The sequence below is a fragment of the Neophocaena asiaeorientalis genome, unplaced genomic scaffold (genome assembly GCF_003031525.2).
Source record: "Neophocaena asiaeorientalis asiaeorientalis breed wild unplaced genomic scaffold, Neophocaena_asiaeorientalis_V1.1 scaffold774, whole genome shotgun sequence".
Classification (NCBI taxonomy): domain Eukaryota; kingdom Metazoa; phylum Chordata; class Mammalia; order Artiodactyla; family Phocoenidae; genus Neophocaena; species Neophocaena asiaeorientalis.
Window position 1 is genome coordinate 382046 of NW_020173214.1, and position 14071 is coordinate 396116.

At 48.7% G+C, this 14071-nt stretch overlaps 1 protein-coding gene across 1 annotated transcript in view; it reads right to left on the reverse strand.

Moving 5' to 3' along the window:
- The window catches only part of AFF2 (ALF transcription elongation factor 2), a 65261-nt gene that overhangs the window by 27898 nt on the left and 23292 nt on the right, over positions 1–14071 (reverse strand). Inside the window, exons 5-8 of the mRNA XM_024745024.1 lie at positions 12570–12765; positions 9746–10762; positions 8220–8341; positions 3982–4204 (exon numbers count right to left, since the gene is read on the reverse strand). Coding sequence (XP_024600792.1) covers positions 3982–4204; positions 8220–8341; positions 9746–10762; positions 12570–12765 — 1558 coding nt within the window. The remainder of the gene's footprint in view (positions 1–3981; positions 4205–8219; positions 8342–9745; positions 10763–12569; positions 12766–14071) is intronic.

Genomic DNA, 14071 nt, shown 5'->3' on the forward strand with positions numbered 1-14071 from the left:
AGTCAGAGACTTCTGAGTTCCACCCTGAACTGTCATTGCCATAGAAAGAATGGGATCCAGATGAATGAAGTAGGTGGGAAGATCTGTAACGATGTGACGCTCCGTGTCACGAGACCGCCTGCCGCGTTCACGCCGCTGACTCCGCCCCCATGCCCCCCTCTGGCAACTGCGGGACGATCCTGACTGTTCTACCTCTGACCGTACTTGCCGTGGTGCCACTTACTCCTTCTCCTCGCCTGAGCTGGGATCCCTCCAAGGCTGGCGTCCCCCAACGTTCATTCCTCAGCTCTTCTCTCTTGACCTCGACAGGATTTGCCAGTCTTGTGTGCACTGGCACAGATCTGACAATAAGCAGGTATAACTCCCCGAGGGGAAACCTCCACCTGTAACCCTCTCTCTGATGCTACTGCAGTGATCGCTTCTGGAGAGTTCCACCAAGATGGCCCACCAGCACCTCAACTTGCTCTGAAACCAAACTGACATCCAAACCAGTCCCCTTGCTCTGTGAATGGCAGGACAGGCTCCCCTGTCACCAAGGCCGGTAAGGGCATGGTGGTCATCCCGGGGCCAGGGGGCATCAGAAGCCGTGTCCTCCCCACCTTGCCTTCCACCTGAGCTTCTCTGCTTGAACCAGTTGTAGATATTGAAGTTCTGGAAATGATTTCATTTCAAAACGGGATCACGCTCCCGAAACTCTTTTTGAAAACCATTGCTCTACTCCATCCCTTATTTCTCCTTCTCCATCACCCCCGTCCAATCCATTACAAAGTCCTGTTCACTCCCTCCCCGCAGTGTCTCACAACCTGTCCCTTCCTCCTCTGAAGCCTCGAAGTGCAGGCTCTCGTGGCTTCAGCCAGAGTCGATCACACAGCCTCCTGGCCGAATGCCCGACCTCTGAGCTAGCTTTTCCAATCACCCTCCATCTGCTGCCTGCCAGCCGGAGCTCCCTGCATTTCACTGCCTTGCGGCTGAGTGCAAACCCCAGGCTGAGCTCCTCTGCTGGTGTGTAAGGCCCTTCCTGACCTGGCTTCACCCTTCCCGACTCCCTCCGATGAACCTGCCACCAAACTGAACTCATCAGGCTTTCTCCACTTTCCTGCTCTGGGTCCTTCGCAGTCTTAGGGTTGAAAAAGCCTCCTCTTCGTTACTTTTTTCACCTTGCGATAATGTACTGTATTTTTTCAGCGTTTAAACTGAGGGAAAATACACAAGACACCCAAATTTACCACCTCAACCATTTTTAAATGCCCAGCGCGCTAGCGTTAAGCACGTTTACATCACCGTGCAACCGATCTCCAGGGCTCTTCGATCTTGCAAAGCTAAAACTCTGTGCCCATTAGACCATAACCCTCCATCCCCTTACTACCCCCAGCCCCTGGCAATCACCCTTCTAGTTTCTGTCTTTGCAAATCTGACTCCTCGAGGTCCCACGTGTAAGTGGAATCATACACTCTTTGTCTGTTTGGGCCTGGCTGATCTCATTTAGCACGGTGTCCTCAAGGTTCACCCAAGTTGTAGCACATGGCAGAATTTCCTTCCTTTTGAAGACTGGATAATATTCCACTGTGCGTAGAGACCACACTCCTGTTTAATCATTTCCCCTCATTACTAAACCCTACTTAACACTCTCAGCACAAACCAGCTCAACAAATGCCTTCCCGGGAAAACTGCCTCATGTATATGGCCAGAAGCGCTTTAAACCTTTTTGGTCTCTTTAGAGACGGGAAGGGTGTGTCTCAAGCCCTCCCCTAAGACACCAATCGGCAGCTATTTCGTACCCGAGTTTATCGAGCACACGTCTCATTGCTCACCTTAGACTGGGAGCCCTTTAGGTGCTGGGGCCGTCTCTGATTTATTACACTCCCACCCCAGCCCCGTCCCGCTACCCCACCGCCCAGTGCACTCAGTGATCTGCTGAACACAGGCCTGCCTGCCTTAATCAAAAGGGTCACTTTAGAGCGAAGAGTCAAATGTGAACATTTCTTATATCCATGAAAGTCTTATTTTTTCCACTTCATCCTGGACCTTCCGATTATCAAAAATTCTTACCGTCAAGAGCTCATTGCGATAACTGTGCTGAGAGACCGCACATCTAAAAATGGTTATGGTGGATACGTAGGAAAGCATTTAAAGTTCATCACGGATTTATTCAACCCAAACACATAAAAAACTCAGAGGCTTCTGAACTCGAACTCCTAAGCCAGCTCCACGCTTCTACCGCCAAAGCCAGATGACCCAGATCAAACAGCTGAGTCAGCCCCAGAGAGAGCCACGTGTCTGTACGGCCAAGATAGGTGACAAGAACCCTGAAACACCATGTCCACCACGCACGTGGAGGTGATGTCGGTCATGGCACATCTGACTGGAAACGGCTGCGTTCAGCCATGATCATGTAAGTCATATAGACACGTCCTCTGTTGACCCTCACTCATCCATTGAGTCAATAAACAGGACTTCGTGCATACATGGGACAGAGAAGACTCTGAGAGCAGAAAATGGAAAATGTTTTCGGAGCTGGAAGAACCTGTATAGATCATCTAGTCAAATTTACTCATTTCATGGACTCAAAGAGGTTTCATAATTTGCCCAAGGTCACAGAACAGATTTGTTGTGGTGTTAGCGCTATGTGTCAAGCAAGTCTCTTAACTTCCACAAAGCCTCTCAGATTTCAAGCCATTAATAGAGAAAACTAATGGCCAGAGAAGACGCAACAGGTACTCAATCCATCATGGGGACCCCGGTGATTTCCTTGAGAAAAAAATGCCCTTGCGGGATCCTCTTATTATCACTGTCATAATAACATCTCTAGTAAGCATCTAATTATTTGTGACCGTGTACTAGGCACTAGATGAAGAGAACTGCCTAGACATGGCGTATGCCCTCCGAAAGCTTGCGGTAGGAGAAAGCCTCCGTTGGAGTTTATAACATTAATTACATTCAGTATGAAAAATAGGATTGATAGTGTAATTACTGTTTAGAATAGACAGTTTCATTCCTAACATTATAAGTCAGCATCTTTAAACGTGAATGCAAATATAATGTGGGCACACACACATACAAATTTCATTTGGAAAATGACAACTTTGTAATAGAGCAATTTCTTTATGTCACCAATAAAATTTACCTAGATATGTATGTCATCTAGTCATCTCAGATGATGGAGGGCTTTAAATTGTGGTCCTTAAAGCTCAGAGGCCTCGTGGCTTTTCATGAAGTGTTAAATGGGCGCTTTTGGTTCAGGGGCCACCAGGTTGGTGCTAGACATTTGAAAACTCATTGATTTTCATGCATTTGCTTTTTATACTACACTTAAAGGAGATCAGATGCATGTGGATGCTGTATCTCCACATACGTGCATTTACCCAAAAAGGCAGGTACATTTGCCATTAACATTCACTAGCGACACTATCGCTCATGGTTTTCACGGTTCAGGTACCTATACCTGGGGCAGATAAAAAGACATTGTGTATAGATGAGAAAAGCGAAACAACTTCGCAATTATTTATGCTAATCGAGCAGCAGTGCAGAAAATCGAAAGGATGGGATAATCCTTGAGCTTGGCTTAGAGAACCACAATTGTGTGATTTTAGCAAGAGATTCACCTTTTAAACTCCATCCTTTTGAGTCACTATTTGAAAACACAATTCACACCTGCTAAGCTGGGTGGTGGAAAGACGTAACTTGGGAGTCCCGGCCCCAGTTCCATGACCTTGGGCAATTCCGTCCATTTGTTCTCTCCCTTTCGGTAAATGATCAGTGCCTCCCATGTGCCAGATGCTGTGGACAGTATTGTGGAAGTGTCCCCCACCCCCAAGATCTGAAGGGATTGGACCAGAGGACGTCCAAGGCCCTGAATGCCTGCATAATAATCTGTTTGGAGAAGTTAAGACTGGAATGAAAAATTCATCTTGAGTTCAGTTAGATAATCTGGGTCAACTTGTTTCCACCTGACAATGATAAGATTTCTTCTAAGATGCTTACATTTACAGATATCCCTTTGAAAGTAGCACAGAATTTGCCTTCACTCCTCTTAGGTTTGTTCGAGGTGATCTGTCCAATCACAGGGATGGTCTTGTCTTGACTGAAGGGACCATTATTGCCACTGACATTCCTGCGGCGCGGAGGATCCTCTGGCAGTGGGGAAAGTGGAGGGGGAAACAGCTTTTCTTCTTTTCTTCTGTTTGCTCTCCTGGATGAATTATTTCTGTGTAAACAAAAAGTACGGGGTGTCAGAAAGTGTTGTCTCTCTTTATTCTGAGCTGTCCCATGATGCTGATACTTTCAGCTAAAGTAATGTGTTGGCTGATGGTCCTTTACTTGTGGTGAAGAGTATACACAAAAACGCATAGAGACATAGGTATCTACAGAGAGGGAGCCCTCCCTATAGACTGAGTTATAGATAAATGCAACCATATGTATCTAAGAATAAACACGGGTCTTTGAAACAGAACTCCATGATAAATGGAAATGTCTAATGGAATGTTGCCCCAGTGTGATATCTGTAACCTTTATAAGATTACCGTTAAGTAGATTTTTATGGAAAATCCAATGCAGACTTTAATCCCATCATTTTTCAGGCTGGTTCCTACTTATTCTGCCCTACGACTTAACTGCATGGTCACACAACAAACAGTACAATAAACAATTAGTGGAAGGATACTTTCCTAAGAAATACTATGCTTATACATTACACAGAAATAAATAACGCACTAAATACTTGGGTTACATTGCAAATTGTATGTTCCAACTGTTCTACCCAAGGCATAATGAGCCCCTGACCTTAAGTTGTTATACTGAAGCACTAAGGTACTCCGGTCTACAGAAGTCCATTTGACAAATATTTTGTCGTCTTTCCATGAGACATCTGCAGTCCTAGAAGCGCTCCTGTGCTTTCAAACTGATTCATCTGCCCGTTAAGTGGGCATCATCAAATAGACTGAGACTTCAAATAAAACAGAACAACTAAAACCTTATGCCAGCTGCTTAACATGGTAACTGGGCCGTGGATTTTTATTTTAGTTACCGTCTTAGACTAATCGATGAAGATTACTTGAATTTTAATCTTTTCTTAGACAACTAATATTGTACCGTGCAGCCGTTTACTTTTCATGATCATTGACTACAATTTTCAACAGCAAATTAAGTCAACAAGAATTTATGTTTTCCTCTTGGTCAATTTCAGTCAGTGTCTAGAAATATAGATTTACAATATCTCAAAGCAGTCCCGTCGCTCCACTTCTGCCGCCCAAATTTGCCATTTGTAACGATATTTGTCATCTTCTGTTTCATAAATGCGGGCCTATGTCAATTTTTGTCAGGCAGCCGGATTTTCAGAAAATTCACTGTTTCTGCCATTACCTTAATGGATTTAAATTAATTACAGGGGCTTCCCTGGTGGTGCAGTGGTTGAGAATCTGCCTGCTAATACAGGGGACACGGGTTCGAGCCCTGATCCGGGAGGATCCCGCATGTCGCGGAGCAACTGGGCCCGTGAGCCACAGCTACTGAGCCTGCGCGTCCGGAGCCTGTGCTCCGCAACAAGAGAGGCCGCGATAGTGAGAGGCCCGCGCACCGCGATGAAGAGTGGCCCCCACTCGCCGCAACTAGAGAAAGCCCTCGCACAGAAACGAAGACCCAACACAGCCAAAATAAAATTAATTAATTAATTAAAAAAAGACCAAAGAAAAAAATTAATTACAAAATATTTGCCAATGGATTTTTCAAACTGCTTGGGCACGAAGAATCATTTTAAGATAGTGGCGATGCCTGAAGAAAATAATGGTGAAACATGGATTAGGGTGCACGTCCACGAGGAGGCTCCACCGACATCAGCCCACGCTGCGTATAATCATTACGGAGGAATCGGACTTTGGGGAATTTACACAGAAAGGAGTCGAGCATTGCTGTGGCATCTACGGGAGTGACTGGGTTCCTTACCTATGACCACTCCTGCACTACCTGAGCTGCCGGAGAAGAGGGTGGGGCTGCAAGGGGAAGAGCTGTTCCCTAGAGGCAGTCCATTTGCCACTGGCAACTATCGTTGTGCCAGGCCTCCCCATCTGCCATTGTACACGGTACATCGTTCCCAGTACAGTACATTCAGTGCGATGGGCACAGTCGTCTGGCCCCCCTTCCGTCTGTATGATAGCGACCTGGAACCATGTGGCCTTTAACGACTTCCTGGGTGAAGACACCCAGGGAGCATTTTCTAGAGACCACTCTGCCATCATTTTGGCTTCTTACTATAAGGGCACTGCTTGTATAGGCTCTGGCTCTTGTATAGGAGGACAGCAAGCAAGAGAGTCCCCCATTTAATGCCTCAGAGGCCCTTCTGATGGTTCAAGCCCCAAAGAAGGGGCAGGGAACTCATCAGGGCCCTTCTGGTGGACGATGGGAAACTCCAGCTGTCATAGGCTGGTGTGGCATCTTTTGCTAGGTTTAGAATATTCATTGAGAAAAGCGAATGTTGTCTTATAGAAATTTCCAAAGATTTAGTCTGAAGGGTCAACAAAGCACAAAGGAGCAGACAAAGCTTGAGGAGAGGGCTTCCAGGAGAAGACCTCCGAGAGGTCTGTCCTGCTTCTTCTCCCTCAACTCCCGATTTTTTCCCCGCAGACATGGATTTGCTGGACAAGTGTTAAGAACCCGAGCCAGGCCCTTCCTGAATGATAAATGCTACTAGGTAAACACTGCTCTCCGAACTACTATTATTATTATTATATTATTATTATTATTAGACATCGATTTAATATTGATTTAATATTTAATATTTGATCATCTCTCTTCCATGAAATGGGGACCAGTGACAGATCACTGGGTCGCTGAAGGAGGCTCGCAATGGGGACTGATGGTGTGGCAATGCCCCACTGTTCCCTGGCTCTTCCTTGTGCCCTCAGGTGGCCCGGCCCGAATAGATTGAATCTGGGAACTGGGGCAGTACCGCCACTACAGGGACACCACTTTAGCCCTTCCTCCTTGGAAAGGAGGAGGGCCCTGGAATGACAGTGTTTGACCACTGGGAAAGAAGTCTGTTTCCCCACATTCCTGGCCCACCCTGGGGTAAAAAGAGCTTCGGGTCCACAGGGAGACGGGCAGCCTAGGGCCAAATCTCCTTATTATACTGAGAGGATCTAGCGGTCATTGGTCTTTTCCTACCTTTCATCTCTAAACAACAAGGATCCAAACAAGTGTTAGCTGATAACTTATTTCCGACATCTTATCTGTGGCGGACTGATGCCCTATCACTGATGTTAAACAGTAATCTGTGAAATCAATTGTGAGCAGCAGTTATGGCCATATTGCCTCTCTGCTCTGGGCTGCTAATAGGCTCCCAAACTGGTCTTTGGTGGAAGTAATCTCTAATTTTGAATGAATTTATGGCAATAATTATCCAGACGGAATGGTTCCAGTAGCTGACACGACTGTTGGGGAAATGATATGTGTAAGACAGAAGGACTCCATCACAGTGTTTGGTAGGGAAGGCTGGGGTTGCGTGAGTGAGGACGGTACAAGGAGGCCTCCTGCCTGACTCTGGTACCTTCTGCAAAGAGGGAGATGGGAGAAGAGGTGCCGGCCGATCGGCATGAACGCGTCCATCCCTAGCCGGCTTTTCCCAGCACAGAACTGCCTGGGGCTTGGGGGCACTCCCAGACAGCTCCATCTCTCTGGCCTCCCCTTGGCCTCTGAGGAGTTCAGCATGGAGCTGCTAGCCCTCAAGCTTCATATTCGCGTTGAGAAATGACACCAAAGAGGAAGCGGCTGCCGAGTCATCCTGTCGAGGCCAAGGGGTTGCTTTCCAGGGAAATCTTTCGATTTATCACCATCAGAACTGGAAGTTGCCCAGAAGGAGGTGACTTGGCTCAAGGGATAGGTGTCTCTTGATGCTGCCCCTTTTAAATTCATTTACTTCCTCTTACCCTTCACTCAGTGCTAAAAGTTCACTTTCGCTGATTTTTTGGTCATCAATCTGAGTTGGAATAAAGAAATGTTGCTAAAAAGCTCAAGGAGTCACCCCAAATCTGGCGGCCTGAGCGCCACCCTTTATCCCACCCTTGTTAGACTGGTGGTCAGAGACTGCTGTCAGGACAGGACTGAGAGACTCCTGTTTCTTACCTAACATTCCTCTGGGACAGGACCCCCTGCCCCCGGGCCAAGGGTTCATTTGGGATTTCTTAAGAGTCTGAACAAGCAAAGTATCATACAGCCCAGGGCAAACTCACTCTTTAGTGCTGGGAGGTTTCTGGGGGGGAGCTGGTGAGATGCAAGGTGGTAGCAGGCAGATGGTGGCCGCCTCCTCCAGGCGTTGCTTCTTCTCAGGGATTTTCTCCACAACTTCTGTTGGCTTTAACAGGAAGAAAAAATACACACAGTTTGAAATCCATGGCACATGCAGACATTTAAAAACAACGAGCAAGGGAGACAGCTGGCTTCTATTTTAAGTCCTAGATTAGGTAGGGGAGTTAAAAGTGCACCTTTGATCAGACAGAAAAGCGATCAGTCTTGCCTCGCCTACTCCAACCAAGAAGCTGGCATCTGAGAGGGTGAAGCTGTGATGTGAGCCTCTGATCGGGTGGCACAGGGATATCATACCAAAAGTGAAGAGAATCTATGGTTTTCAGACACTTCTTCCAGCAGCAACGCCTCCACAAATGAGTAGTTTAGAAACTAACACTGCAATTCTAACACGGCATAAATCCTGTCCAAGTACCCTGGGGGTTTAGAGTAACATATAAAGGTCACTTCTACAACCAAAAATATGCAAGGAAGTTAACCACATGCAAGGCACACCTTTGGACCTTCAGGTACTGGTTCTGAAGGTCCACTTTTACTGCTGGTTGTGCTGCTGTCATCACTAAGAGCAGGGAAACAGTCCTTTGTCCTATCAGACTCTTTGGTCCTCCTATTTGGACCAGACTTTGGTCCCTAGTTTGGAATACTCTCATTGAATAACTTGGTGCACAGCTCAGAGATAACACCGTCTGTGAATCTCTAAAGCTGAACGATGACTTAAACCACCCTTGCAGGATCCCCCATGGCAGCCATTCAAAATAATATTACTCAAATATCACCATGAGATGATGTTACACTAAAAGACTACTGTGAGAGCCAGAGATGCAACACAACGAACTTACCGGACACAAACTCACTTCCCCAGATGCACGGGAAATGGAAGAGGCCATGCTGGGTTTCACCTTATGATTATATCTGTAGCCCTGGAATCCAACCCTAATGTCTTGCAGGTGAGGTTTTTACAAGTCAAGCTGACCACACAGGTCAGGGGGCCAAGCAGGCTGGACAGAACGTGTGTCTAGTAGGAGCCAGGATAATCGACATATAACTGGGTTGCAGGGATCCTGATGTCTGCATGGAGAAATTAACAAGGCCTAGAGGATGCATGTTGACCTTAGGAATCCTCGGTGCCCCACTGCTGCTGGTGCGGTGGGGGACTACGGAATAACGACCCATGAATCTGGCTGCCTGGGGAAGGAGCCTCTTCATATTCTCCATTGCTACACATCACGTGCCATATTGGATGCTCTTGACATTGGTTGGCAAACCTTGATTATCCCTAACACTTCCTCCCTGGTCATGTCAAATACTGCATTCCCCACGGAAAGCATCATTGCCTTCCCCAAAGACTGCAATCCACTGTCACCAGCCTGCTGGAAAAGGAGACTCAAGACCCAAGTAGCTCCCAGACAGCCGCGGCTCCCGATCACGTGGCGGGCCACGCCTGACGGCTTACCTTGTGCTTACGCTTGCCCTTGGGGGCGGCTTTATCCGCAGCAGCCGGGGCAGCTGCCTGCCGCCTGGGCTTTGCGGCTGTCTCCTTGTGGTCTGGCTTGGCCGGCGCCGCCTGCAGTGAGCTGTGGCCAGGCACTCGAGACAGTAGGTCGAGGTCAATCTTCACCCAGAGATTTTTCAGATTCTCGGATCTCGGAGGGGAGAGGTGATCTCGGAGAGGAGACAGAAGCTCGGTTTGCCCGACAGGGATGGGTGGAAAAGCAGGCTCCTCACTGGGGACGGGCGGGTTGATGCTGCTGAAGGTGCTGAGGGTCAGGCTGGCCCCGCAGGTGTCCTTGGACTTGGCAGCGTTGCCCCCAGGAGCCATGCAAGGAGGCAGGACTTTGATCTGCAGGGTCTCCTCCTGATCTGTGCTGGAATCAGACGTAGACGAGTCGGTTTCAATGAATTCCCGGGACTTCGGCACGATCTTGCCAGGCCCTCGGTACTTCTTCTTCTCGGCAGCCAAGGGGATGCTGGGCCTCGGTTCTTTCCTAGGGACCGGCTTGTGGGCGGTGGCTTTGCTGCGGCCTCTCGGGGGCTCAGGAAGCTCCATGCTTTCCTTTTCTTTGGGAGTGCTGCTGGAGATATTTGGTTTGGGCCAGGTAAATTCCTCAATGCTGGGGTTCTTCTCGACCCTCTTGGGCTGTTTTTTCCCAATTGTCCTTTGAGATGCTGTCTCGAGAGTTGTCGACAATTTATGCTTCAGAGCCTTTGTTTCTGGAATTTTGGGGGTGGGCCGTGGACGGGCTTTCTCCCTGATGAGACTGAGGAGAGGCCTCTCTTTGGGTTCAGCCGGGACCTGGCTGGGGTTTGCCTTCACCTTGACCTGGACTTCCATTGGCTGTATGATTGGAGGAGGTACAGAGATCGTCTCCATGGGTGTTTCATTTTGGCCGCAAATAAACGACTTGTTCTGAGATGTCACTTTGTTCAGCCATTTGTCCAGCTGCCACTTGTTGGTGGAGGGCGGCTCAGGCTGCAGATTGAGAAACGGTGGCAAGAATGAATTTCACCTTTGGAAAGAAGTCAGGAGGACCCTCAGTGCACTGACTGTTGGGTGATAAAAGCCTGGGCTGTCAGGTGACCATTCACACATTTAGAAACATACACGGACTTCACATTCATCACGTTCCCTAGATGGCCAAATACTCCACACACCGGCTCCAATCTACTTATTTAAACTAAGTTCCACGGCTCTTCTGAAACTATCCCCTACTTTGGCCAGCAAGGAAGGAATTATTCACAGAGAGTTTTTCCAGAGAGTGGGCAGGGAGGCCTGGGAGGGAATCTGGTTCCCAAAGTCCTTTGGTGGGACTCATTACTCAACCTCTTAGCAGGAGGCCGCGGTAGTGATCTCTGGTCCTGAAAAGAAATGTAAGCGTGCCTCAAGTGTAATTCTAAAGGAAAGGCTTTCTCTCTGCCAGACTGCCAGGGCCTCCTATACGATGCTGTAATTCACTGCAAAAAGAAGAGGCCTTCTGTATTTTCACTGAAGGATGAAAAGATTTGACTTCCAAAAAAACACTGCACTTTCCTCGGTGTATGGGCAATAACCAATTTACGGGGACACGCACGCAGACGTCAGCGTCCGCCGTTAAGCCATGGAAATGATGCGTACAATTCGGGGTGCTTGATTCCCAAGTCTGAATTCTGCCTGTTGAACTAAAAGAGCCATCATTTTTATTAGAACTCCTCTTTTTTGAAAGGCATCAGCTGAGGCTTATGGCGCCAGCCAATAGAGGGTGACAGAACTCAAAAGACTCTGAGTAGCCGTGATTCCAACCCGCACAGAGCAACGGCAGGTAAGTGTCAAGGCAATCGGTGCGGCTGCCACTGTTGGCAGCAGAGCGCGAGGTTAAGGGCCCCAGCTCTGGTAGCACACAGACCCTGGCTTCAGTCCTGCCCGTGAGATCTTGGGAAAGTCCTTTCTTACCCTCTCAGAACCTCATTCTCTCATCTGTAAAATGGGATAATAATAGCAAGGACCCCATAGAGCTGTTATGAGGATGAAAGGAGAGAATCTGAGTCACGAGCTTCTCACGGTGCCCGGCGTGTGATCTACATTCAAGAAGTGTGAGCTATTATATTAGCGGTAATGCTACTATGGCACATTCTTCTGTTATTCTTTTCTGATTATCGACAAACGAGCGTGCCCAGAGCCATGGAGGGATCAGTTTGCTGTACTAGGTGCAGGCTCAGGGGAGCTGAGAGGCTGGTACTCAGAGAGGATGAGAGGGGAAGGACAGGGTTTTTAACTCCAAATTGTAATTCTGGTATTCTGTGGGGCTGTGTGAAATGCTTTCATGAATTACCATCGAGTACACTTGAAGAATATTAATTGAAATTAAAAAAGAAATACCTGTGACCTTTCAACCATCACGCTTCTCGGGTCTTACTTGCCGAGGGACTTTCATCACTTCAACCTAGAGGAAGGGGTGGCGTCCCCAGAGCTAGAAGTGGGTCTGGACTGGCTTTGCTGATTCTCTGGAAGGTGAAGTTGCGAGCCCAGTGATTACCAGTCCAGTGTAATAGTAACGGGGAGGCTCAAGGCTCAGAGTAGCTGAGTGAGTCACACGGCAAAGAAATGTCTGTTAGAGACCACGCGAGTACATGTGTTAGAAGAAAAAAATGCTATCAAACACCTGAGTACTTTTCTGACGTGTATACTGTGCTGAAGCCCTCATCGCGCTGGAATACTGTGATTCTTGTATTGTGTGTGTGCAGGTCGGAGGTGCTGCCTCGGGGCAGGTAAGCTGTGGCTGGGGCCCCGGCCCGTCACCCACCTCTGGCGTGGCCACGCGCGGCGCCTCATTGGCTTCACTGTCGGTGGTGCTGCTTTCAGTGTCTGAGTCTGACTCTGAGCTGCTCTCAGAGTCACTGGAGCTGCCGGATCCCCCGCTGGCTGGCACTGCAGGTGTGGGCTGAGGCGTGGCCAAGAGCGGGCTGAAAGGAAAACGACACCACTCGGTCTCAGACCAGCTGGAAAAGAGCCCAGGTCAGCATAAAGGCTGATGATTTGTGAGGGGCAGGTGAGTGGAGCTTGCCATCCCATTTCACAGGAGGCCCCGTGAGTGACCCACAGGTCTGTCAAGGGGCTCTGATCTTAGCTACAGGCACAGCACTGCCCTCTCGGCAAGAAGGGGCGAGTTGAATCCTCGCTTTCATCATGGGAGACTGAGGTTCAGAGAAGCGAGACTGGGACCGTGGCCTCTCAGGTCCCTCGGAAGGCAGGGCTGTGTAAAGATATTCGCGGCCAGGTGTCCAGCGCCTGGCCCCAAGGTAAGCAAGAGCTGACCATGTGAATTAGGGGATGACAGGACGCACTTCTCGGCCTCCTCCAGCAGAATTTCTGTAAACGCTTCTTAAAACTCTTACCAGGAGGTATGATCATAAAGGACCAACCGTCTCTAATGACTGATTTTAAATCTGTAAAGCCACTGTCTTTATTGATAATCCATACTCCTCCTTACTAATCGTTTGCCCTCTGTGCCCCGTAACAAACCAACCTCAGCTGCCTCTTGGCACTCGGGGGTATGTCATAGCCTTTCTGTCCTTTGGCTCATCGTCTCTTTGGACTAGTTTTGTTCTGCTTTCACTCCAAAATGGGGCTCTAAATTCGAGGGGGGCGGGGAGGGGTCTTGTCCGTCTCTGTCTCACCAGCCCAGGCCCCTCTTTGGAGAGAAGTTTAATCACGGACAGGGATGGGCTGGGGGCCAGAGCATATTCGCTGCTGTGCTGGGCTGGTCTTCCTATCCGCCTGGCTGGCCGTCCAAACCTCACTGCCTCTCAGACTCCCAGCTCCTTGCCCAGCTCTCCCTGGAAAACCCAGTCCTGGCCCTGGAGGGCACCTGGTCCTGTGGCTCCACCTTCAAACTGGATAGAGAGGGACTCTAAGGCCCCCCTCTGCCTGAGACCATTATTCCTCGCCTGCCCCAACCCCGCACCCTCACTGGAGCCTAGTTTTCAACATTACAGCTCTTGCCCGCTGAGCTGGAGCCATGCTCGGCTGCTGCCTGGGAAGGCCTAGGATCCCTTTCAAACCAGCATGGGTGTCTCATCCGTCACCATCCAATGCGTACAGCCTTTGCATTACGTGTGCCTCGCGTCCCTGAAGACGGCCCCTTTAATCTCCCAGGTAGCTCTTTTCTTTCATATAGCCGAAGCTCATTTAAAAATGCTACCTGCTAAGTAAATGCTATCTGCAAGTTCATTCGTCTGCCAAATATACCAAGAGATTAGGGGAAGCAGAAGAAATAGGGGACTCTATCCCCTGGGAAAGTGTGTG